The 25,999-nt window shown below is 36.5% G+C and overlaps 1 protein-coding gene across 3 annotated transcripts in view; it reads right to left on the bottom strand.

The window, feature by feature from the left end:
• The window catches only part of FGF14 (fibroblast growth factor 14), a 784,900-nt gene that overhangs the window by 213,696 nt on the left and 545,205 nt on the right, over positions 1 to 25,999 (bottom strand). The window contains exon 1 of one of the 3 annotated variants that reach the window (XM_037168012.2): positions 9,468 to 9,660. The exons of the other annotated variants lie outside the window; for them this stretch is intronic. Coding sequence (XP_037023907.1) covers positions 9,468 to 9,660 — 193 coding nt within the window. Of the gene's footprint in view, positions 1 to 9,467; positions 9,661 to 25,999 lie in introns of those variants that run through there. 3 annotated transcript variants of the gene reach the window in all.

The following is a 25,999-nucleotide window of genomic DNA, read 5'->3' as shown; positions in this document are numbered from 1 at the left end:
ATTCCATACAGCTTGTTGAGCTAGTGTCAACAAGAAGAAATTGTAACGTGTATGCATAGCCATTGACATCACTTCTATGTGAGGTGGTTCATGTGTGCAACATTGCTGATCACAGTGGCTGCTGAAGCACCTTTTATCTCATACAGAAGAACGAACAGAGGTAAGTGTAGCCAATAGTCTAGCCCACCCCAGAAATAAACATGGAAAGACATTTGAATATTTGATTTTGTTATTACTTAGGTTCCACTTAATTAATCCTAAAAATGTACACCCAATATCAGTTAGACCTGCAACCAAATACTATTTTTGCCAAGAGTAAATCACTGGGAAAATTACTTCATTTCCTTTCATCTATGAAAATGAAAATAACCACCTAGAGGCATATATATATATATATATATATATATATATATATGCCTCTAATCATAGATGTTTACTTACTTTCCCTAGATTTTTCTGTTATTTTTCAGGCATGAAGCCACGACACATACTTCTGCATTGCAGTCTTTCACAATTTCCTCATCCCTCCTTGTAAGTCCATGCCAACCCCCAGAGAGGAGGGATACAATTCATCCATTCAGTCCTCTACACCAAAGTTGGCCTCAGCATAAAATTCTCTTCATGAAAATGGCAGTCATCTCATTTGATGAATAAAGATGAGGTAATTATTGAACAATCTAAGCTACAGAAATGATTAAGGTACTGGTGACATTTACTTATGCAGAAAGATTAATAGAGTTAAACAATTTTAAGGTGGCCACATGATAAGGAGGGTACAAAGCCATGAACAAATATTTAAAGGGCATAATGTAACAAGGGCTAGGCAGGAATTATTTACAGAGATTTAAAGAGATAAAATGAAGCATGTGGCAGAATAAAAACACATTAAGCAATAAGATTCTGGCTATTTTGAAGAACTTTTCATAAGGAAGAAATTTATTGGATATGAAGAAAACAAATAATTGCCCACCAAAAATTCAAGAGTTCCCTGAGAAAAAAAGACCATACTCATGGATTAGTCACTGAACCATGAGATTACGTATTACCCTGGAGAACAGAACCAGGAGATAATAGAACTATCTCTAAATTTATTCCTAAACTTGAATTGCTAGTGCTCCACCATTTGTCATTCCTCAGAAGTTTAGGATATTTAAAGAAACCAAAAGTCAAATGTAAAAAAGTTAACTATGTTATCAGAGTTCATTATCAGGTACCCAGGAGGCCTATCCAGAAAGTATACAGCCATGCAATATGACAAATAGACAGATACATTTACTGAAGAAGATACAAGATACAAGAAACACTGTGCATGGGGCAATGATGCCTCAGTCCTCTTCAAAGCAGGCACCTTGGAACATCAGTCAGTTCTCCCAGCATCTTCGCTACTGTTCTAAACACTCTGTGAAATCCTTTGATGGAATCACCACCCCTGTTTCTTTGTATTTTCCTGAACCTCGATGGTCTGAAATCTCTTTCCTTTCAAGGGTGATTTTAGCTTTGGAAAAAGTCAGAAGTCACAAGGCACCAAATCTGGGCTTTAGAGGGGCTGAGTGACCTGGATGATTTGATGTTTTACCAAAAGACTCTGCACAAGACATGATACATGAGTGGGTATGTTGTTGTGATGAAGCTGCCGATCACCAGTTGTCCATAGCTGTGGCCATTTTCAGCATATTGCATTTTTCAATGGACAAACATTGACAATAGTACCCTTTATTAATTATTTGGCCAAAGGGGGAGTATTTGTGATGGACAACACCTTCCCAATCAAAAACACAGTTAACATGCACTTAATCTTACTATGACTTTGCTGCACTTCAGATGTGGAGAACGAGGTGACTTCCATTGGGAAGACTGGGCCTTTGTTTCTGAATCATAGCCATAGACCCATGATTCATTTCCAGTTATGACCTTCCTGAGGAAATTTGGTTCATCGGTAGTCATATGAACCAACTCATTAGCAACTGTTGCATGATGTTCCTTCTGTTCTTGTAGCAGAAGACATGGAATGAATTTTGCCACAACATGTTTCATGCCAAGACCCTGTGTCAATATCTCAGACACGGTAGTCTTTGGAATCCCCAAATCAACTTCTAGTTCTCGCATTGTCAGTTGCCAATCTTTGTTGATTGCAACCCATATGCGGTCCACATTCTCAGGTATTCTGCTTGTTGGAGGCCTTCCAGAATGTGGATCACTTTCAACAGATTCTTGGCCATCTTTGATGTGTTTGTGCCACACTTTTATTTGCACTGCACTCTTTGCATCATCCCCAAAAGCCTTCTGAATCATCCGAATAGCTTCCACAGAGGAATGTTCAAGCTTAACACAAAATTTAATGCAGATTCATTGCTCTATTCAGTCAGTTAGACTGAATACCACAGTCAGTTAGAATACCACAGCCATACAGGACATATGCTCAGTCAGTGGCATCTACTGTCCCCTCTGTCTAGTACAGTGAAGTTGTCATTCACTTCTGCACATTCCCAGTCCATTCTCCTTGGCTGCCAGGTTACATCAATGTCACATAAGCTCTTCTCATTATATTAACAATGATTGGACTTTTTCCAGACTGACCTCATATATCAATGGTCCACTTGATGTTAATGATTACAAATTTAAAATAGAACCAATTCATGTGTGTATATGTGTGCTTTTTCTTCAGTCAAAATCAGCTGTGCAGATGAAGGTTCAAAGTAGGTTGACAGTTGGATTAACCAGTTAGTTTTACCATGCAAGGTAACAAGAATATAAAACCTATGTAAGTCAATAAAATATTCTAATAAGAAAACTAGATTTGTAAGGCTCCCCCAGAGTTAAATATCCACCTGTGTCAATTTCTACAAAGTGTGCAAGACAAGTTACAAACCACTTAGATTTGACTATATTATGTTCTTCTGATATCAATACTAAGAACAAGATCTAGTAACTCATTAGAAAAGGACTCTGAAACAACATGCTAATTCAAAAGCAGCATTCAATGCACAGTATCTAGATTTCTAACAGTCTGTAGTTTTTGTGATTAATGTATAACCTTGATAGTTTGTACAATACACCCAATATCAAATGTAACAAATAAGGTATCTGATTATAAATTAGAAATGTCTAAAATACCTAGTCTTAAAAAATTAATGAAAGAATTAACATGAAATTTATTATATGCTAATGAAAACACACTAAATTATTTTCAGATTTTTGGGCCAATGTTGCAATTCATTTAGGAAGTAATATCAACATGCGTCACCTGCCAACAATTGTAAACCCAAGACAGCATTCCTGTGTCAAAAAAGGCTTGATAAAATCTAGCACTTTTTGTGTGTCTTCTCCCAAATTTCACAAAAACAAGGCTTTGTTCTCATAGCCTCAATTAAAAAAATAATACACTATTGCATGCATCTAATCAACAGATCTATGTTGAACATGTACTTGCCTTGAAGTAATGTCTTCTAATTATGATGAGTTCACAATGACATAAATAATTGAAAGAGTATAAAGTGGTAAGAGAATAGAGAGTTTAAGCACAGATTGTCAAACTTGGGTGGTATAACATCCTAGGTTTAAGTATTCTGGAAAAATATAAATTTGTTGAGCCTCATTTTCCTTTGCTGTGAAATGGGAATAAATTTCAACTAATTGAGATGATAAAACATATGTGGCAATAACTGAGAAGGGGTTTTGGTTAAGAGCAGAAACTTTAGAGCCAGCCTAGCAACTTGTGTTTTAATTCTGGCCCCACCCTTTTAAAGTTCTATGGATTTGGACAATTTATTTAATTGGTTTTTGTTGTTGTTAGTTTCAGATTCTTCATTTATAAAGTGGATGTATGGATAATATTAGTGTATCACCCATTAATGGTTAATTTAATGTATCAATGCATGGATTCTATAGTATACCTACTACTTAGGTTTGCTGTGAGTATAAAAGAGTACTCAGTGGTACAGAGTCTGGCACACAGTCATATAAATTAGTCATTAAACATATTAATAGATAGTCAATCAGAGCCATTGCAATGTGCACACTTATTTCAAGTGTCATCTATAGCACCTTACCACATATAAATCCGGGGAAATACAGGATTTTTTCTTCACCCAAAAAATACTTATGGAGTGTTAATTATATTCCATATACAGGTGAGATACTGACTTTAAGTAGTTTTCCGCCATCATCATATTATATAGGTCCCTATTAAACTTGATATCAGAGAACTATAAATGCATAGGTTGAAACATATTCAACACACACACAAATTTCAGACAATATAGCTTCATAAAAAGAGTCTTTCCCCTAAATGACAAAGTAGTAACTACCATAAAATGTTTTTTAAGTATCTAGATTCCTGCTAACACTTCCTACTGCTATCTTCTCACCCCCAGTAAACAGTAAATTGTGACGTGTCTGTAACCTGTCTTAAAATGAACATTGGAATCACTATAGATAAAATTACTAAATTAGCTATTTCCTAGTCATGCGAACAAGTATAACTGACCAAATTGCATCAACCCCCTGAAAATGATCTCTTTTGTATTTAAGCTTATCATCATATTTTTGTTTTTCTTTTTTTTTTAGTTCTTAAGTGCTAAAATGACAATACATAAAACATCATGTACAACTAGTATTATCAAAATACATCGTCACTTTTGGCTAAAGTTTCTCATCATTTGTGGGAAAATTAATATAAAATATACCTAGAAATAAATCTAGATTTCCAGAATTAAATAGATAAATCGGTCTGAAAAACACTGTATCTACATTATCCTGTAATTGTCTGTGCTATTTTTAAATTAAGTAAATAAAATTTAGAAGATACAATGTTACACTGAAGAGAGGGAGATCCATGTCTATTTAAAAACAATTTCTTATGGTAACATTATACAGAATAAAGTTATTAATAGAAAAACAGAATTTGGGGGTTAAACACAAAACTCTACTAATAATTCTAATAATTTAAAATATAAAATGAATTTTGTAACTAATACTGGTAACCAGGGGGGATGACTTGGTGGGATTGGTGCTTCTGAAAATTTATATTAGGAAATAACAAAGGACATTTTCACCAGCTAACAATACTGTTTTCTCAATATATGTAGAGTCAATTCAGTCTATGAATATATCTCAATCCAAAGCAAATCATCTTATTTAACCTTATTTATAGCATACCCAACCTACTATGGTAACCTATGCAATTACTGATTGAACATACATGACACATGATACCATGGTTCCTATGACAGTAGCCAAAAAATATATAAAAGGTACATTGCAAAAGCAATTGCCTTAGCCATAAGGAAGATTTTAAAATGTTATTATTCTGTAGGCAATCAAGGTCCTTGTTTGGTTTTAAAACTCCTAATAAAATGTAACACTTTTAGGATAACATGTTCATACATCATACATCACTGCATACAGTTTCTATTTTAGTTTTTATTTTTGTTAAGATAAAAACAATAAAACTATTTGCACAATGTTTACTGCTTTGGGCCTTCTTTCTTTAGCTAAATTAGAAAATATCTAAATATCTATTATTATGAGTTAATTAAGCCTTAAAATAAGGTTGGTTATATTCTTGCATCTTTCAGACTAACTCTCAAATATGTAATAAATTCCTAATTCTTTAAAAATAGGGTGTAAAGTATATGTATATATTTATGAAAGTAAAAATATATAAAAGTTTAAAAAGTATATTTCTAAAATGGTCTAGTTATAGCACTAGTTCAAGGTGTCCTTGTAGTTCAAGGACATTTTTTTAGCTTTAGAACTGTTGGCCTTATTTATTTCACTTCAATTCAAGGTCAATGATGAGTACCTAGAGCATAGAAGACACTCTACCAATATTTGAGAGTTTATAAAGTATGGAAAACATAGACTTTGCTTCTTGTGTACTGGATTACACAACACTGTGAGGTATAAAATACTACAGAAGTATTATTTTTACTTATCTTCGATAAGGAAGTACTTCTCAGAGGAGATGGCATTTTCTCCAAGCTTTAAGAAATGTGGATAATTTCAACAAATGAAGATGGAAGACAGAGGATGCTATGCAAAGAATAAAGGACAAACAAAAGTGCAGGGATTTGAAAGCACATGGTTAATCTGGGGGACTCTGAATGGTACTTGTAGTCTATGGAGGTAGGAAAAGAACAGAGGGAAATGAATAGTTCAGGATAGGATAGAGTCATGGTGCCCACCCAACTACAAAAGACCATCTTGCAAATTTCTGTCCTTTCCAAGAAGACAAAATGGTACAACTGGTACTGAACTGGTGCAAAAAATCACTCTTCTTTAGGAGCTGAAGGTGATCATTATGAGAGGTAGGACTCTACCCAAAAGGGCATAAGTAAATATGTCATATTCTTCACATTAAATTAACTATTACTTAAAGAAGCATTAAAAAGAAAATAAAAACCTCTACATTTAAGAAATGTATATTACCATTCTCAAACATACAAAATATAAAAATGTTCTTCATTATGTTTGCCAACATGTCAAGTGTATTTGTATTTATGTGGCAAAATGTAAACTTCAGCCAAAATAGACCATGCTGTAAAACAAAAGTGTACTTTGTTTATACACCTCCTTTGCTTCTCCCTATTGGCTATAATTTTTCCCATGTCAAGGTCTTCACACACACACACACACACACACACACACACACACACATTATTCTTCAAATCTTTGTATCCTTATCACAGGTCAGCCCTCAAACTGTAGTTCTCAGTGTGGCCCACCCTAACTACCTAATCTAATTAAGTCCCTCTCCCCATGGATCTCCACCGCAGCCTCCTAATGCTTTTCTACTTTACAGGATTTTGAGTTTTATAATTTCTTCTTTTCCATGTGCAATGACTGATTTTCTACTCCATGTTTGTAAGGTCCATGATGTAAGGAACATCATCAGTTCTATATAATACCTGAAACATTAAAAAGATTTAATAACTATTAGTCAAATTAATAATTTTCAAATATGAAGTCATATAGAGTTGTCATACCTAAAAGTTTCATATTTAAATACACAAAATGGAATTTGTAAAGTTTCTGAGGGTCATTCCTATGCAGAGAATAAATATTGAAGAAAAAGGTAAATATGCATTAAAGATTCCCTAAAATAATATTTGATAAAATATTGAAATAATTATATAGTTATACATAAAATAAATTCATGTAGTTATATTAATACATAATTTACATACTAAAGTTTTAGTATTTATTTGTTTAAATTAATCATAATAAATTATTTTTTTCTGGTACTTGAGATATAGCTGTATTTTTTCACTAAAGAATATATTTCTTTATATATAAGAAATAGAAGGAGAATAAAAGAAGAGATTCTGATGAAGTTTTCATCTAGCTTATCTTCTTTTCCATCATCTCATCAAAAGTAAGGGAGCAAGAGTGACCTCAAATATAGTTTTCTTAGAGATCCTTGAGGCATGCATGTGACTTTGAACTCATGAATACCAAGAAAACAGTCAGGGTTGAAGTGGTGAAACAGGCTATTAGGGAGCTCATATGTCTATTTATATCTGAGTAAAAGTATAACCCATCTTAAAACTCAAAAGTGCAAAGCAAACCCTCCTTCACCACCCAATATGATACAAAAATTTATTATACATATTCATAAAATAACCTATTGTTTGTGCATTTAAAGAAAATACTAAAAGGTTTAATAATTGTTTATATTAAGATAATCATCTTATTTAGAATAAAATGTGTTTATTTACTTCAAGTAGATGGCAAATTTGTAGCTCTACCTGATGAGAACTGTGTTCTAGAGATAGCATGATGAAATAAAGGGAGAAACAAAGACTTTAAGCCATGATCATGGGAATTTTTATGAATCAACTATATTTAAAACATTCAAGCTGGTCTCTACTAATATAGAGTTTTGCTGAATAAAGCTCTAGGCTAAAGTGGAAATTAAAATCCATTTTTCTTAATAGCTTCAACAGTGTTCTGAAAATATCCTTGCCACCAAATACTTCAACAAAAAGTATTATATGTCTATAATTATATATTAATATAATTTAATCTCCCTTAAAACAGCCACTCTGATTTTTCTCATATGTTTTCCTTTTAAGCTTGATTCTAGAGCAAATAATCTCCAATTTCTAAATGTGACACAATTAGCTATTTTCCTTTAAAATATTTAGCATTAGCCTTTTTAAAAATAAGCATTAAAACTTTTGGTCTTAAATCTGTAAATGTGTGGAACACTCACATAGATTCACATGTGTAGCATATGCTTCTCTCTCCTGTCTTTGGAACAACAGGACACTTAAAACAAATACAGCTGGGCACTGAGAATACAATGTGAGGGGCAAACATATACTGCTATTAACATAAATGCATCCTTTCATGTTTCCTGACAAGCACACATAGTTACAAAAAGCTAGCAATCCCCATCTTTCCCACAGAACACCCCACAAAGCAACTGCCCTTAGCAACTGGATGTGGAGACAAACAGAGATGAACAAAAGCCACTAGGCTCTGGCTCCTTAGTGGGTTGCTTTCTCAGACCCTGACATTTTAAAGGCAGGAAAAGAAGGTCATGCCAGGCACCAGTTGTTCGCTTTAAAAAAGAAGAAGAAGTAAGAGAAGGAGGAAGAAGAAGAAGAAGAGGAGGAAGAGGAAGAAAGAAAAGGAAAAAAGAAAAGAAAAAGTATAGTAAGGCAGCTACTCTACTCATCTGTATGTGGTAACTGCTTGGTTTGCCTCATGTAGCTCCTGAGTCCTTTAATTAAAACTGATCTATACTGGGGGTGTATACGTTGCCAAACCCCCAATTAAGACTCATTCTTCTTTCGTCTGTGCCTGTCTGTGTATCTGAAGATGTGACCCAAGGGCTTCGGAGTGCTTGATGCTGCAAGCTAAGCAGCTTTCCCCAAATCTCAATCGAACTAGCCGTTAACTCACACATACACACCCTCCACACACATCTTATACTGTGCTGAAAGGCAGTGTGGGGATCACCACATTTCACCAAGGTCCAGGAGCCAAGGAGATCTCCGGAAGACCTGGGAGGCCAAGTGAGATCAGACACAAAGAAATTCCTGACACCTCCAATTAGAGCGAAAGCTGCCAACGCGACCTCGAGGTGTTGCGTAGGAGATCTTTCCCCAGTATTTTGGTGTCAGACTCTATCCCCGTGAGGAGCTAAGACCCTCCGAGTAGAAAGATTTTTTCTGGAACCCAGCCCACTTGAAACTCAAGAGCCCAGAGGAAGCCGGCGGGAACAGGCCAACTTGCCAGCTTCTGGCAAGGCTGAGTTTTCAGCCTTGGGCTACAGGTTGCCTGAGTGCAGGTTCCCAGCTCCCGCGGTCCGCAGGAGCTTGGAGCGCTAGTAAGAGAGACTTGGGGCGGGAGGTGGGTACTGGAAGACCGAGGAAGGAAAGGGGAGCCCGGAGAGGCCCAGGCAGAAGAGGAGATGGGGAGATCTGAGGGTGCACCTCCCAATAGTGACCCACACAGACCTTGACGCCGCAACCTGCGCTTCTTGAGACCGAAGATGCGCACTTTGGAGAAGATATCCACCAGGTTGCCGTTGCAGAGCCCGCGGTTCTTGCTGGGGCTGCTCCGCCTCCGGCTGGCTGACGGTCGGTCCCAGTGCTGCTCCCGCGCCTGCCGCTTCTGGCGGATCAAGCCGCTGGCGATGGCTGCGGCCATGGTGGTCCCAGAATGGGTCCGGATGAGGTGGGGAGAGAGGAAAGAGGAGCTCCGGGCACGGGAGAGGGAAAAGGCGGTGCGGACTGCGGCTTGCCTTCGGGGAAGCAGACCAAGGAAGCTGGAGGGGCTGGGGAGACGGGTAGGGGCGCTTAGTCCCTAGTGGGATCCATCGTCTTCTCCACGGATCGCAGGTCCAGGCGCAGCTCCAGAGGACCTCTGGTCGCGGTTGGCAAGCCCGAGAACCCTAGGTTGTATCAGCTGCCTTCCAGTCGAGTTGGAGCCTGAAATGGGGTTGGGGCTGCGGGCGCCACCGGACACCACGCGACGCCTGAACCCTGTTGGGGACAGCCGCAGCCACTCACGCTGCCTTTTTGCCCTACCTGCCTTCGCAGCAGTTGGTAGAAGCTGGCTGCCGTCTTCCAGGGCACTGGGTGAAGGGCAGGTCCTGGCCTGGACCTGGTGCCTCTGTCTGAATAGTGAATGCTGGGCAGGACTCAGCACCTGGATGGAGCTGTCCTGACACCGCTGCCTGCTCTTGCGTTTTGCCAGTGATTGTCAAGTGCTTTGGATATCAGCATCTGGAGAGAGCAATCTTCTCCTTGGAGATCTCTAATCAAAGCGCTTCGTTCCCATTCCACTACACTGCCCTCGCGTCCCCCTCCTCTGTCTCTCTTCAGAAAAAAAAATGTATGTATATGTAATAATATTTTTAAATATTACTACTACTAATAAAGACAGCTAAAATACAGTACAGGGGGTGGGGCAGCGAGGGCTGAGGTTGAGCCAAAGCAGATAGAATTGAAGGAATATCCCTGCGCTTTCTTTTAGATGAAACTGGTAGGCTTCCAAGGCGTCCACGGCCTAGCTAGGGCTTCTGGATCTAAACGTTTCTCTGGGTCCACAGAAACTCTATTGTGCGATTGGGGGATGAGCTGGTTTCCACCCTCCTCGCTAATCCCTTAGGCACCAAAGTCACCCCACCCAGGGAAGGAGAAGGAGGAAGGAGGGAGATCTAGAGGGGGGAGAGTGTGTCCTGAGGAAGGAGGCGTCTCCACTCCGTACCTACTGCGCTCAAACTTGCCGGACTCTCCCTTCTCCTGCCAGGAAGGGCAGAGTTGTTATTCTGAACCCGCAGCATGGAGCAAAACTGAGGGAGGAAGCGAAGATGACAAAAGGTGGCAAAGTGACTTGGAAAGACCCCTGCCAACATTTGCTCTCTTGCACTTGGAGGAGGAGATACAACTGCTGTAGCTGCTACCAAACAGCAGTAGGATAGGGTAAATGCCCAATGGCATTTTGAAGAAGTCGCAGCAGAACTATTAAGGTTGGAGGAGGGTGCCATAGTATTCCAATGACAACAAAAGGCAGTCATACTGAGGAAGAGTCTAAACTGAATTACTGATTTTGGCATCCCTGTGTAAAAAAAACTCTGTCAGAGAGCAAAGCCGCATATTCTGTATTTGAAATTCCAGTACAACAGTGCTATCTCCTCTCCTTGATTTCCTATCTGTACCCCAATAATGTTCTGTCTTAGATAAATGAAAATATGAAGGTCCAAGAGGAATGGATCAAGTGGAGGGCAACCAAAGAAAGGAGGTTTTGGGAAAAAAAAAAAAAACACTTCACACTTGGATGATATAGATCCATGGTTTCTAGGATACAGTGTGAGTGACAGACTGAGTATAGCTTTTACTAATGTGGTTTCTTACCTTTTCCTCTTTCTTTTAGCTGCTTTGCTTATCATCACAGAAAAGTAAAGAAAAGAAATGCCGATACTAGACTCGTTCAGTAATGCAACTTGTAAAAATCACTCCTCCGGTGACTGTTTTACAGCTGGAGAGAAGAGGCACACTCTAAAGGCAACCATGGAAACATTTCTGAATCAACACACACTTTCTCTTTGTCTCAGGAATAAGCAGTAAAGGACTGTAAAGACTTGCAACCAGGCTAGTGAAAGAAGTTCAGCCAAGGGCTGATGCAGAAAAGCTAGGCACTTTCTGCTCTACAGAACTTTTTCCACAATCTCTCCATATAAGCAATTACTACTAGGCTGTTATTTGTTCTGTTCACTCCATATGCTAACAAGTCTCCTTTGTGGAAGAAAATTTCATGTAAAGGGAGTGTGTAGATTTGAGTCTGAAGCAGTTAGAACAATGTATATCATATTTAACCTTAAAGAACATAATCTGTTAGCTTATTTTCCCTATCTTGCTATGCTATATCTACAAAATAATCACAATAATTAAAGGGAATAGGTAGGAGTAATTTTGCCAGAAATTTACAATCCCTAATCACCCATGAGATAGTAATAGTAAGGAAAGGGGGTGTGCTAACTATTTTGCTCTCTATCTCTACCACTTTATTTTCAGTTTTACTTGTTTTTGTTTTATGCTCTGTTGGCATGATCTTGCTTAAAAACAGAAGCCCATCTGCAGAGATAGATACATCTAAGAAAAGGCTATTAAAGTATGCCTTTAAAAATTCACTAAAATAAGTCCCATTGAACATGAAGAATAGCTACTCCTGCCTTCCCATATTGAAGAGGGGCTGTTTTGACATTTCAGATGATATAGCTTGGAATATCCAAATGACTTTACAATAAATTCAAATATAGTTATTTAAAGCCACTAGTGAGTTTTTCAAGGTAATATGGTACAACTTCCTCAATCAACATATCTTAGTTTGCTTTGCAAGTTTCTTTTCCTTTTTGTCTTTATATGTCTCTGTTATATTAATTTGAACACAGTGAGATTAAATAGGTATTTTATTATACTGCAGTCTTTTCCCCAATTCTTCTGTTTGAAAAATTGGGGAGGTCGATTTTTTGGCTCCTTTGTTCTGTCAACCTACAGACAAGGCTGCGATTCAGCACCGCGGACAGGGATACTGCTTTAGCCACTGCTCTCAGAGCAGAAGCAAGTTCGCCTGAGCGTAGAAGCGTGCTCTGTGAGTGTCTGAAAGCTTTCTACATTTCTTCCCTCTTCTTCAAGGTGGAAAGAAAATTAATTCCCACAGCTTCCACTGACATTAATAACACACACCTTGGAACATAAAGCTTTTCAGCTTTGTGAAAACGGATAAGTACTCTTTCTTGAGGAATTCCTACCCCTGGCGCAGCGCCTGAAACAACAGGCGACTCGGTCTCAGGGCTTCCATTCAGACTGAATTTCACAAGCCTTGAATGGTTGTGTCTACTTGATGTGGTTTCCTGTTTGTAGGGGAGATTGGGATGGAGGGAGCATTGAGATAATCAAGGTCATTTAGCTTAATCCCTGCGTTTCCCTTTTTCCCTTCCCAAAACGGTGTTTAGTTGTTTCTGGATAGAGGTAAGCTAACGAAAACGCAAGAGAGCCATCTGCTGTTTTAAACTGTGATAAAAAGCGAGTGCAAAAGTAGAGTGAAAAAGCTGTTCAGGGCCGGTGAACACAAGTCCACACTTTACTGCGATTTAGAAAATAATTTTTCAGCCACGAGAAGTTCCTTGCAGTTGTTAATTTCATCTTTGACTTTATAAAACAGACGAACAAAAAATTAAGCAATGCCCAGGTAGAGTAGCTTCTGACCAACCTGTTAGGAGTATTACTCCTACTCCTGTTGAACTCCTGCTTCAGTTTTGGTTATGTCTCGATTTTGGTACTACTTGGCTATATAATAAAACAACTCCAGCAAATGTCTTATTCTCTTTCAGCTTCAATGTTCTCATCCTAAAATTGAGATTCTAGTAGAATCTCCTTTTCAACTCTCGTGAGATCAAATTTGGTAAATCAATGTAGAAGTCTTAGTAGTGTCTGGCATATCATAGGAGTTCAAAAATGAGAGCTATTATTTTCATTATCTTTCAGATCTCTCATATCTATCTTGTAAACTCTTTTTCAAATTTCTTTTTTCAATATCAAAAATATATGTATTCTTGTGTATATTTCCTCAGCTCCCAAATGGATACTTTGGCAAAATTTACAATAAGAAATATAAAAAATATTTTAAATTTTGGTGAAAGAAGTGTAAGTTCAAACCTTAGTTTGTAATTGACTAAATTTGTGAATTCAGCTTTATATGTCTATTTCCCTACTCATGGAATACTATAATAAAAAACATTTTCCTTCTTGATCTGTCCTGTGTGGCTCAATTGGTGTGGAATGTTATTCAATAAACTGAAAAGTTGTGGGTTCAATTTCCAATCAGGTCACATGTCTAGGTTCAGTTCTGGTCCTAGTGCATTTGAGAGGCAATCAGTGGATCAATGTTTCTCTCCCTCTGTCTTACCCTCTCTTTAAAATCAATTAGCATGTTGCCCTGCCTGGTGTGGCTCAGTGGATTAAGTGCCTGGCCTAGGAACCACAGTGTCACTGGTTTGATTCCCAGTCAGGGCACATACTTGAGCTGTGGGCCAGGTCAGGTCTCCAGTAGGGGGCATGTAAGAGGCAACTACACATTGATGTTTCCCTTCCTCCCCCTCTCTAAAAATAAATAAATAATGTATTTTTTAAAATAAATAAAGTCAATTAGCATGTCCTCAGGTGAGGACAATTTAATTAATTTTTTAAAGCATTTTTCTTCTTTACAGAGATTAATATTGTGTACATATGAGAAAGGAGGTCTAAACTGTGAGGTACCATAAAAACATTAGTTCATTGGGAGCTGATTATTTGACTACTTCTCTATGCTTTCAGGTTTCCTGAAGATGTCATGTTCCCATTGCCCCCTCTACTTTGCATATGTTGTTCTCTCTGTCTGGACATTTTTATTGCCCCATGTCTATACTCTTCGTAATATAAAATTAGATAAAACCATAATTGGGCTAAGGTAAACACAGGCTTGACTGTATTTCTTTGATTGATTCATTTAAACCTAAGTCTCAACTTCCTTTTCTGTAAAACTGTCATTATAATATAAGGCTGTTATCATGATTAAATGAGAACATTTATGTAAATCACTTAAAGCAGTGCCTGTCTCATAGTGCTGATTCAATAAATGATAGCTATTGGTAATTACTTAACTCTTCATAACTCAGGTCTTCATTTTTTCAATGACCAAGTTCTTTACTGATAGCTCAGTGAAGATATCTGAAACTACGTAGTGAGCATCTCATGCTTAACATGGGAAGATTAAACTCTTATTCTTCTTTCTCAAACCTGGTCTCTTTACTTTTCCCCATCTGTGGAATGACAACACCATTCTTCTTGACCCTCAGGCCTACTACTTTGAAAACATACTAATTTCATTTCTTTCTTTAATATTCCATATGTAACTTCTCAGCCAAATCTATTCATTCTATCTTCACAATAAATTTAAAATATGAGTGTTTCTCACTATCTACTACTGTCATCATTTGAACTATTACAATAGCTACTTGATTGGTCTCTTGTGATCCAACATTGGTTTTCTTTGATACTCTCTCAACATTGTGGCTAACACAGTGGAAGGTATGAATCAGATTATGAGAGGACCCCCAAACACCTCAAAATTCATTTAATTTTTTTTTATTTTAGTCTTACATGTTAAACTTCAGTTGCCTTCAAAGTACTCTCCATCTGATCTAATACATCTCTTAAGACATGTTTGCCACTACTCAAAACAGTTTTTGAACTAATCGATTTTGATGCTTTTTAGGGCTTCTGCTTTTGTTGTTGTTGTTTGTCTTACCTCTTCCGCATTGGCAAAATGTTTCCCTGTGAGGACTTTTTTCTACAGTGGAAACAAACAAATAAAAAACTCACTTGGGGAAAGATCAACAGGGAGGATGGGTCATGAGGGTCATGCCATTTTTGGTCAAAAACTGCTGAATACTCAGCATGCACTAATAAATCACCCTTGATGAAATGGGCAAACACATTGAAAGAGTCTTCAAAAAATTTTTACTGAAGCCAAATGGAGCCTCTCATAACAATGCCAGCTAACACACTGATACAGATGGGCTCCTAGAACACTTTCCTGGGGGAAGCTTTTACTACAAGGGGCTTGCCTTCCAGAAGATAATAAAATCCTGCACCTCAATAGAAGCCTAAGACCTCACAGTGCATACAATGCTCAATATAATTTTTATTTCATATGTGCCTTTATTTGATATCTAATATCTCCACTTCTTTCTCTTTATTCACCAGCTGCTATTCCTCAAACCACCTATCATGCTCCAATGGCAGGACATTTATACTTGATCTTCTAGTAGCTTCTCTCACCTCCTTCAGTTCTTTACTCATATATTATCTTCTCACTTGAGACCTTCTCTAAAATAATTTATTTAAAATCACAATCTCCAAACACAATCAATCTCTTCTTCCTTCCTTAATTCCTGGTTTTACTTAGCACTTCAAACTTTTTAAAATTCTGTGCATTTCCTTTGCTTATTTGGACTATCTTGCTCTCTTAACATATAAGCCCATTTCTACTGGCACATATCCAGTGCTTAAAATGGTGTCAAGCAAAATAGCTACTAAATAAATATTTGTTTATTGATAGCATTAAGTTGTATATGTAGACATAAAAACAGTTAACACCAAATAAGAAGAACAGAAAGGCCTGCTTAGCCAAGTCTTTCAAGGACAAATTACCCTATGGTACTTGATCTCTTTACACACTAAGACATCTAAAATTCTATTTGGATTGTATACAATCCCAACCCCATCAATAGGATATACAGTGAATACTTTAGTCTTTGCTTGATGACTTAGACTCAACCTAATGTGACATACAATTGATTTCTGAATTCTAGGGCCCAGGGCAGCAATTTTCAACCTTTTTCATCTCCTGGCACACATACACTAATTACTAAAATTCTGTATCACACCAAAAAATGTATTATATTTTTGCTGAACTGACAAAAATAAGTATAATTTTGATTCATACATACTGGACAACTATTGTGTTGGCTGCTGTCAATTTTTATTTGACAATCTAACGGAAAAGAGGTCAGTACCCCTGACTAATTAGTAAGGTAATGTATCTTTTAAAAATTCTTGAAGCACTTTGGTTGAAAATCATTGCCCTAGGGGCTTACTGAAAGATATGAGACTGATTCTACCTTAATTAGACAGGACTATAGTACTGACTTTTGTGACTCATCCCTCCACACCCTCTTTCTCCCTTGCTTTCAGGTTACCATTTGACAGTATACCCCTTTTCAAATTTGTCACATTGAATCTAACATAATTTGGGAAGTGATGACTATATTCATTAGAATTTTCTATACATATAAAACTAACTGAAATCTAAGAGAAGAGAGTATATAAACAAATTCAGCCTTATTGATAATGATTTAGTTATTAAAGAAGCCTTTCCCCATTGTCTTCTTAGCTTTTGTTATGCTCTAGTGGATTTTGTTGCATAGGTCACTTAAGTTCCAAATAGATAAGTTTCTGCATGGCTTACCAAAAACAAGTATATAATTTTCTGTTTATTTCAACTTCAAATGAACAAAAAGTCCAAAGGACATATTTTATGACATTAATGTTTATATTAAATGCTATCACTTCTTATTTTTCACAAAATAACAATCTGCCTATTTTCTTTCATTTCTGCCAATGCTCCAGGCATTATTTAACCTTAACCAAATTCATCAAATCTAAGAAGTCATTTAAAATGCATCATTATTTTAGGTGTGACAAGAACATTTTAAAATATTATTTTGTTGTGGACCTCTCTGCCTGGTTTCAGGAATTGCAATCCTAACTACCACCCCCCCCCCCCCCCCCATGGCTAAGGATGAACCAGTGACCTCTGGAATGCGAGCCACAAGAGACGAAGTTTGCCTCTGGTAGCAAATGCTGCCTCTGTTTCTTCCCCCTGCCCCCAAATCTTGGTTGGAAGTCAATGAGGGGTAAGACCCCTCACAGCGGGGGGGGGGGGGCAACCTAAGCCAGACTCGATCACTCAGCAGACCATCATAGAAAGACTGAAGGGTGGGGCTGCAACAAAGAGGAAGCAATAGTCCCGTGTCCTCCGGCTATGTGACATAGCCTGAGTCCCCTCTGGCTCTAATCCCCTTAAGCCTGAATACCTGATCCGGAGGGGTGCAGCTCCTTGCCTTGCTAGAGCATGTCTGGCATGGGAGCACCAGGGGAAATCTGGCAACACAAAGAATTCCTGATAAACCTGTGAAATCTACTCTGCTAACAGTGGTTTCGTTCATATGATAAGGGTCTGAGAGAAAATGAGTATGTCTCCCAAAGTTTCTTTAACTCTCTTCCTGACAGATACTGACTCAGACTAAGCCCTCAGATTTCTTTGAAATGTTATCTACTGTTTGATCCTTGCTGCCCTGTATTCCTATGTATTACAACCCAATAAAACTACTGGAGGAGTGGTCTTGAGGCCTTTTTCCCCTGAGAAACTGGCCATTGCTCATGGCCCTTCCCTCTTGAGGAATCAGCCACTTCTCTTCCCCAAACAGATCACGTCATGTTATGTTTACTTTCATCGGTGGTGGATAAGGGGACTTGTGAGAAAAGTCACCCCTGCATTATTTTATTAAATTATTTCCTACCATAGATTATGAGATGTATCCCAATTTCAGAGATGTTTATCCATAACATGTATTTGCATCTGAAAAATAATGAAATAAGGTATAATGGGATTTTATAAATCTATGACTGGGAGTTGATTTTCTCAGAGCATCTGAGGTCTAAAACATCTTTAGTTCTATAGCTGTCATTGTCCTGTTAAGTCCTTTATCTCCCAGTAGCTCTAAATTGAAGAGATATATAGAGTAGAAAGAAATATTGCCCAAATGTTTTCTTTTTGCTTACTTTATCATCTTAATACAGTGAGTGACTCACTCCATTTTGTCACATGGTCTTATTTGTGAATCACGTTTGAATATTTTAAACACTTCTTAAATTAAGGATAAAATATGAGGGTCCAACATTTTTTCACAAGAAATTTTTATATACTAATTTGTCATGAACTGGGGTAGGGTTTTTAGGATAATTGGCATTTATGTTTTTATCCACTGGATAAATGGGTTAAATTTAAAAGTGGATGAGGTAATTCTGGAAATGTAGGCGATTTTGATGTCCCTTTCCATTTTTCATTCATGTGGGAAAATATCAAAAGGAAATGTTAAGTTGCACTTGGGACAAAATTTCAGCTTGATCGAATTTGGGAGGTGGGATTGAGTAGGGTAGGGGAGAATAAAGGGAGGGAAATGGAGACATCTATAATTTTACAGCAATAAAACATTATAATACAAACTCAAAATTATATTTTTACAGTCCAAATTCAAATCATATTATATTTTAATTGTAGTTCAAATTCAAAATCACTGTATATTTTTTCTGTGATGGTATTATTGACCTTTAGATTCAAAGAACAATATAAATAGATGTCATAGTATTTTAATTTAGATTTTTAGGTTGTGAGTGTATTAATGGTATAGGAGTGTTGTTAATTAACTTTGATAAATACATTTATTTCCATGAGGAGCAAATTTTAAGATATTTATAAAAATCTAGAAGAAATTTTATTGTTGCTTAATATTTTGATTCAATAAAAAAAAAGTGCAAACTATTGGTACCAAAAACTTGTGAACATTCTTCCCTATATAAGTAATACCAGATTGATAATAGCAGATGGCTTAGCTTTACAAATCTAGTGTAGTTTTTATGTAGCTAATATGTTGGAAAACTATTCTCAGTGGCTTTCATCCTTCTATATTAAAATGAACCCAAAATGTGCATAACATTTATTTCAGAGCTGTGAATATTGATTTATATTTTCATGTGCTATCTCAGTAGTGAGAGACGATAACTGTCAATTTTAATGATATATCAGTGAATTGGTTGTAAAAGGACTATTGAATTTCTCAATAAAAATGTGTACTTAATTTTTATAAAAATTTGAGAAATGAATGTTCATTAATAACTTCAATGCAAAGATTCTGTGCACACATATGACATATAATTTTATCAATACTTATCATTGTGACCAATTTCTATTCAATGATTACTAGAATGGCCAGTTTTATAACAATTAATTGTTCTATATTAATTGTTCTCTGTATTTAGTATATACAAGTTAAACATGTATATAAACATATACATCTGCACACACATGCACACACTCACACAAATATATGCATGCAACAAAAAATAACAAAATTCCTGAATCCAGCATAGATTATTGTGAAACATTACTGATTTTAAAAGAAAAATGACTTCTGAGACTCTTAGAAAACTATTTTCATCACCACATAAGAGTATAGGCTAGTGGGACTCAGAACAATAAGGATCTGATTTTTCAGTTTTTATGCACAAAGTAAGGACTAGGCTTATGAATATGGAATCAATTTATAATACCATTTATTAATTAAAGTATATGTTCTGGAAGTCCATAAGGAACTACTGTATTGTACATGCCTCAAAAAACTCTTTACAACTCAAAAATCACTTCCTTCTAAACCCTGGGACCAATCTTTGTCTCATTGTTCAGGGTTTAGGAAGTCTAGCTGAATACCTTATGCCTTAGGGTTCTGGAAAAGTTGCTACTAACCTGTTTCTGATCTTGTAATCTAATTCTAAAATATGTATGTGAAAGTAATTTCAAAAGTGCAATGAACTTAAGAAATAGTATTATTATAAATTGATGTCATATTACTGAGCCTAGTCCCTACTTTGTAGGTAAGAACTGAAAACTAGATCCTTAATTATTCCTGAGTCCTAGTAGCCTACAAGATGTTTCCCATTGCTTCTGTAACAAATTACCACCAATGTAGTTGCTTAAAATAATACATTGATTCTGTATCAATTCTGGAGGTAGTAAATCTCACTGGGTTTTAGTCAAGATATCTACAGAGCTGGGTCTTTCTGGAAGCTCTAAGGAAAAAATCAACTTGCTTTTTTATTTTTTATTTTTCCTTCTAGAGGCCAACTTTATTCCTTGGCTCATGGTCTTTTTCTTGCATCATTCTATACTTTCATTCCTGTGTACACATCTCCTACTTCTGATTCTGATCCTCCTGCCTCCCTCTATGAACACTAGTGGTTACATTGGATCCACCCAGATAATTCAGGATAATTTTCTTATCTCTAAATCTTTAATTTAACCACATCTGCAAGATCTCACCATGTCAACTGGCATTCACAGGCTGCTTGAATTAGGACTTGGACATTTTTGGGGTTACAACACAGTCTACAATACCTACCCCATATATAAAGAGCCTTGCTTAGCATTTGACAATCACCTACCCAATCCAACTACCTTGGACAGGATAATTGCTCCAAAATGTCAGTTTTTAAATTAGAGTCCTATTTACTGCAAATATAATTGTTTTAACATTAGCTGCTTACTTGATTGAATCTCTGATGACTTCCTGCTTCTGTATTCCCTTTACTTCACTCCCTGCTCAAAATGATGTGTTATTATTGGCTGGGTCTCTCTGATTCCAACTACTTACCTGAATTTCTTGACTTTAATTATTTCATCTCTCAGAAAGAAATGTACATAATTCTCAGTAGCCGTGGAAACAGAGCCATTCTGCTCCCCTGTGGGTCGTGAGGATGCATTTTCTAAGTCCCACAAAAATCCATGAAGAATTTAATTTCATGAAATGCATCACATGAAATGCAGCTCATAAAGTTGAGCTGAATAAAACTAAAATTAGACATGTGATGCTTTACAAGATGAAATTTGAGGCCTAGGGCTATCACCAAATGAAGGAAGTAGATTCTGAAAGTTTTTCCCCCCATTCCATTTTCATTCTTATGTAACTGTAGGAGCAGTAGATAATTGCTCTTCCTTTTTAGAAATTTAGACTAGCTCCTTAAGTAAGAATTTTCCTTAACTCTAGATTTAACATTAACTACAAATTAAAGTCGAAGATTTTTAAATGAATCAGAAGTATTTTTCACTGAGTTTGATGTAAACAGGGGATGAGGAATCTCAGGAAAATAATAATTTCAGGTAGAACACCATAAAGAGTTTTACATAAATTTTAGGGCCCTGATCTCTAAATTTATCTTTGCTCACTCATTTGCCCTTTCTGTCCTTTCATGTTGTCACTTATTTTACCTTCCTCTGGGTCCATCTAGAGATTTGAAACTGGTTTCCAGAGATGAGTGTACCTAGTGGTTCAAAAAAAAATCTTTGGCTGTGAGTCAAGAATGCAATTATTGTACTTTATGGATAGATAAAGATATAGATGTATATATGTATAACTATATAGATATATAAATTTGAAACACCAAGATCTTTCAGCACATAGATTTCTTCCCATTAATAGGAATAAAATGCCCAAACAGAATTATTCTCCTCCAAATACCTAATTGATGCAGTCACCTGGGCTAAGGAGAGGATAGCTCTGGCCACACTCATAGGCTTGTGTTCATCTTTCCATAAAATGGGCTTAGTGACCCTCTCAAGAGATTTAGTTCTAACAGGACAAGTCTCAGAGGTAGTTTATGTCAGGGATTTTTGAATGCAAACAGGAGACAGCACTTTAACATATCTTTTTACTATAAAGTTTCAAGTTTAGCCTTTGGTGACCTCCTACAATACTCAGAGTAGATATTCAAATGCTTTTTACTTTTCAGGACTACTTAGGCAGAGATAAACCAGGTGTTCTGATTTCCAGACCTTTGTTTTAGCTTCCATTTCATGACTGAGAAGTGTTCCTTTCCTTGCCCTTTGAAGGGACATTCTACCATTCCTCAGTAAATTCATGCCCACCTACTCCCAGCTTCTCAAGCTCCTCTGGCATGCTCTTTGGCTCCTAAACACTCCCAGTCGCCCCATCTCCTGGCACATGCTGACACACCATAAGTCCCCAATTAGTGGTTGTGAAAAAAAGGAAGAGGATAAGAAAGAAATAGCCTCAGTTTCTAGACTTTGATCTCTTTAATTATTAACCCAACAATAAAATATACCTACCCTTGGTCCCATTTCCCAGGTAACATTGTAACTGGATGGGGGGGTGGTCTTCAGATCCCCTGATTTTGGCTAATCTCAATAAACAGGAAAAATTACTAATATGTGCATAAGAATTATATTTCATTCCTCCGTTCTAATTGTTTATGGATTTCAAGTAAAATCTTAATTTGTAACATTATATCATTATTCCCTATCTTTAAAAATTAAAACAGGAAGTAACTTTAAAAATAGTCTAATCTAGGGTGGGGGGAGTGCGGGGGGGGGGAATGGAGGCAATTGTACTAGAACAATAAAAATAAATAAATAAATAAATAATAAACTAAAATCTTTAAAAATATGGTCTAATCTAATAATCACATTTTACTCATCAATAAACTCAGCCTCAAGAAGTTTAGCTAATTTACTTAATTAATAAGCTAACAGGAAGCAGCTCCAGGCCTGGATTCCACATCTGCTTAGTTCATATGCCAGGACTTCTTGATTATACCTCTCACCTTCTTAGAAGAGCTTGGCTACACTGGAGAAGAGTGTTCACTATATTGTCTCAAGAGCAATTCTGGAATACAACTATCCTCTCTCCCTTCTTGTTGAGCACAGTCCTTTTCTTTCCTTATGTAGATATACACACTATCCTTATATAACCTGAGTTATCTATGATTTACTGCTCCTATCATTTGGAAAATAGGTACATTTTGGTTGATATATTTATTAAAAGATAAATTTCATAAAGACATATATTGTAGTTTACATGACCAACCTTCATTCATTAATTTATTCAATTAAAGAATCTATTGAACACTAACTCTCTATCAATATGCTTTACCCAGTACTCAGACATCAATAAATGATTCTACCCTCAAGCAGGTCAGAATACAGGTGATTGCTACAGATGTATGCGGGAATAATTATTATAGGTGTAGAGATGGTGCAGAAGTGAAAAGAAGGGTCAATTCTACCTGGTATGGGTTAGAAAAGGTCTTCTGGAAACTAGTAACTTGTCAAGCTAAGATTTAAAAGATGGGAGGTATTTACCAGATAGACAAGTGGGTCAAGGGGATTTCAGAGGGAAAACAAATGAGAGAAACTCCAAGTGAATATACAGTTTAATGTGTAAAGGTAAGTGGAAACAGTTTTGTCACCCAAAACACCCAATCTGTGTGAGGAATGAGTACAAAGAGCCTCAGCTGGTGACTGTATTATGAACCGTATGCTGTTTGGAGGAATTTGCACCAGTTTTAGAACCAGCAGAGAAAATAAATATTATGTAATAATTCATGGAACTATGTTTGCAATATGACAAACTTACGTGGGTATTTTCATGTCATCTCACTATTTTTACACTGCTTTTTCCCAATGCTTTTTTATTCATCTAACAAGCAGCATCATTAAGTTAAAATGTACACAAAACAGAATATATGTATAATATATCATTAAACATATTGTACTTTTCTCCCAATCCTTTACAAGGAGTATGTGCAATCTTCATAATTACAAAAGGTTGTTTATTTTTTTAAAACAGAGAAGTTGATTTAGAAGAAACAAGGGGAAAACACATACATAAAGGAGAAAATCTTTATGTTTAGCTGAGGAGCTAGCTGTAGATGTCCATTAGCTGATTAGACTTCTGTTACACCTTTTAACATAAGAGCATATTCTGTTTATGTGGTATCAAAAGCTGTGTTTAGAATTCTTAAATGTCAAAAAATATCCCTTTCCCATTCTATGTTAATAGATATGAAATATTACTGTTCTAATAAAATAATAATAATAATATGAAAAAACAGTAAGATCTTTTTCCTTGGGAAAAAAACAAGGTTCCAATCTTATAGATAACCTTCAATATAGCTTTTTAGGATTTAGGTAATATAACTTATAGGTCGAGAGTATTTAAAAGGTTGGTATCATAAAGAGCAAAATTAATTTCCTGCAATAAAATGTTGTTTTCTTTATGGCCATACCTTGACTCTTATTTTAATGACCTGATTTTATTTACAATATACTCATGTTCCCATATTCCATTATTAATGGTGCACTGATAACCACAGCAATACATCTCTGTCACTGAGATACTCAGTTCTCATGATGCTCTCTGTGTGATTATGCAATCACACAGATTTTTTTTAACCTCAGAGAGATTTAGTCACTTGCAAAGTTTCCTCCATCATTTTTTCCCGGCTAGTTGGTATGAACAGTTCAATTTCATTTTCTTCACAGTAGTAAATTACTTTATACTGTGACAGTCCTTACACATTCAGTCTAGATTAAAACTCACACACAGCTAAATAAACATTGCTAAACCCTGTCATTTGAAAGTAAAAATAACTGCTTCTACATAGAGTTCCATAGACTAGATTGTTAGATTCACATTTACTCTTTTCTTCAGAATTTCCATAGAAAAGGGCTTTGTACTCATCTGGTACTATTTTGTACTAACAATGATGTTAAGAAGATGTCTGATTTCCTCTTGAATTCTCCAGTGGTTTAGGACCCAATTGGTCCGGAGTCACCTTCTCCTTTTTCTGATGGCTCTGATTGTAGAAGGTTCTTCCCAGGACTGGGTCCAAAGCCTGATTTTGTATTGCCCACTAAAACAAAATATTTCCCTCTTCCACATGACAGTATTTAAGTATTTTATTACAACACATACCTTCTGTTTATTTCTGTCCCTCTAATTTTAATACATTTAAATAGCATTGACCCATCCACGACAGCTATCAACAAAGTCACACAAAACCTATGGGTTTTTTCATGCTTGTCTGTGGACATTTTCTGCTTATTTCTAGAATTCAAATGAATCCTTTGACTCTTGACTTCTCTTCTTCCCTTCTTTTGCCTTCCTAAATCCTTATACCCACCCTCATGTTGTCTCAGACTACACATTTTGATGTTCTGTTTAGATGAAAATTTTGAGACCTCAAAATAAAGCTGAATTTATCTTAATTTTCTTAAAACTTTTGGACTGGATGCTCAGCTTTCTCTGCCTTGTTGGAAAGATAAGGGATATTTTCAGCTTCACTATGTCAGGAAAATTGTCTATTTTGTCACTGCTTAGCATCACCCTTGACCCCAGAAGTGAGTCAGTGTCTGGCTGTTGCATAATTTTGGAAGGTTGATTTCCTCTGAGCAAGCCAGGCAGGGTCCTGATGGTCATATTAAACCTTCAGATCAGAATTTAACACTGCAGAGGCAGGCAGGGTAAATATCTCAATGGGTATGCACATTTTGTACCTTTTGCTGGGCTAAATGGTTAAAGAACATGATCGAACCATTCTGAACTTCCACATTGGATGCTGTCTTCTTCACATTGTTTTTTATTACAGATTAGTTTATTATTTTAGTCTAGTTGAGCTCTGCAGCTTCTGCTCATAAGAAGTACAATTTATAAAAATAATTTCTGGAGGTGGGTATGTTCTAATTATGAGAACCTTCTCCAAAATTTCTCTAAGATCAGTTCAAAATATTAGGATGTGTCAATGATCAG

This window comes from Artibeus jamaicensis, unplaced genomic scaffold, assembly GCF_021234435.1.
Source record: "Artibeus jamaicensis isolate MK-2021 breed Jamaican fruit bat unplaced genomic scaffold, CSHL_Jam_final contig_559, whole genome shotgun sequence".
NCBI classification, from domain to species: Eukaryota; Metazoa; Chordata; class Mammalia; order Chiroptera; family Phyllostomidae; genus Artibeus; species Artibeus jamaicensis.
The sequence above is the reverse complement of the archived record's forward strand: the minus strand, read 5'-3'. Positions and strand labels throughout refer to the sequence as shown.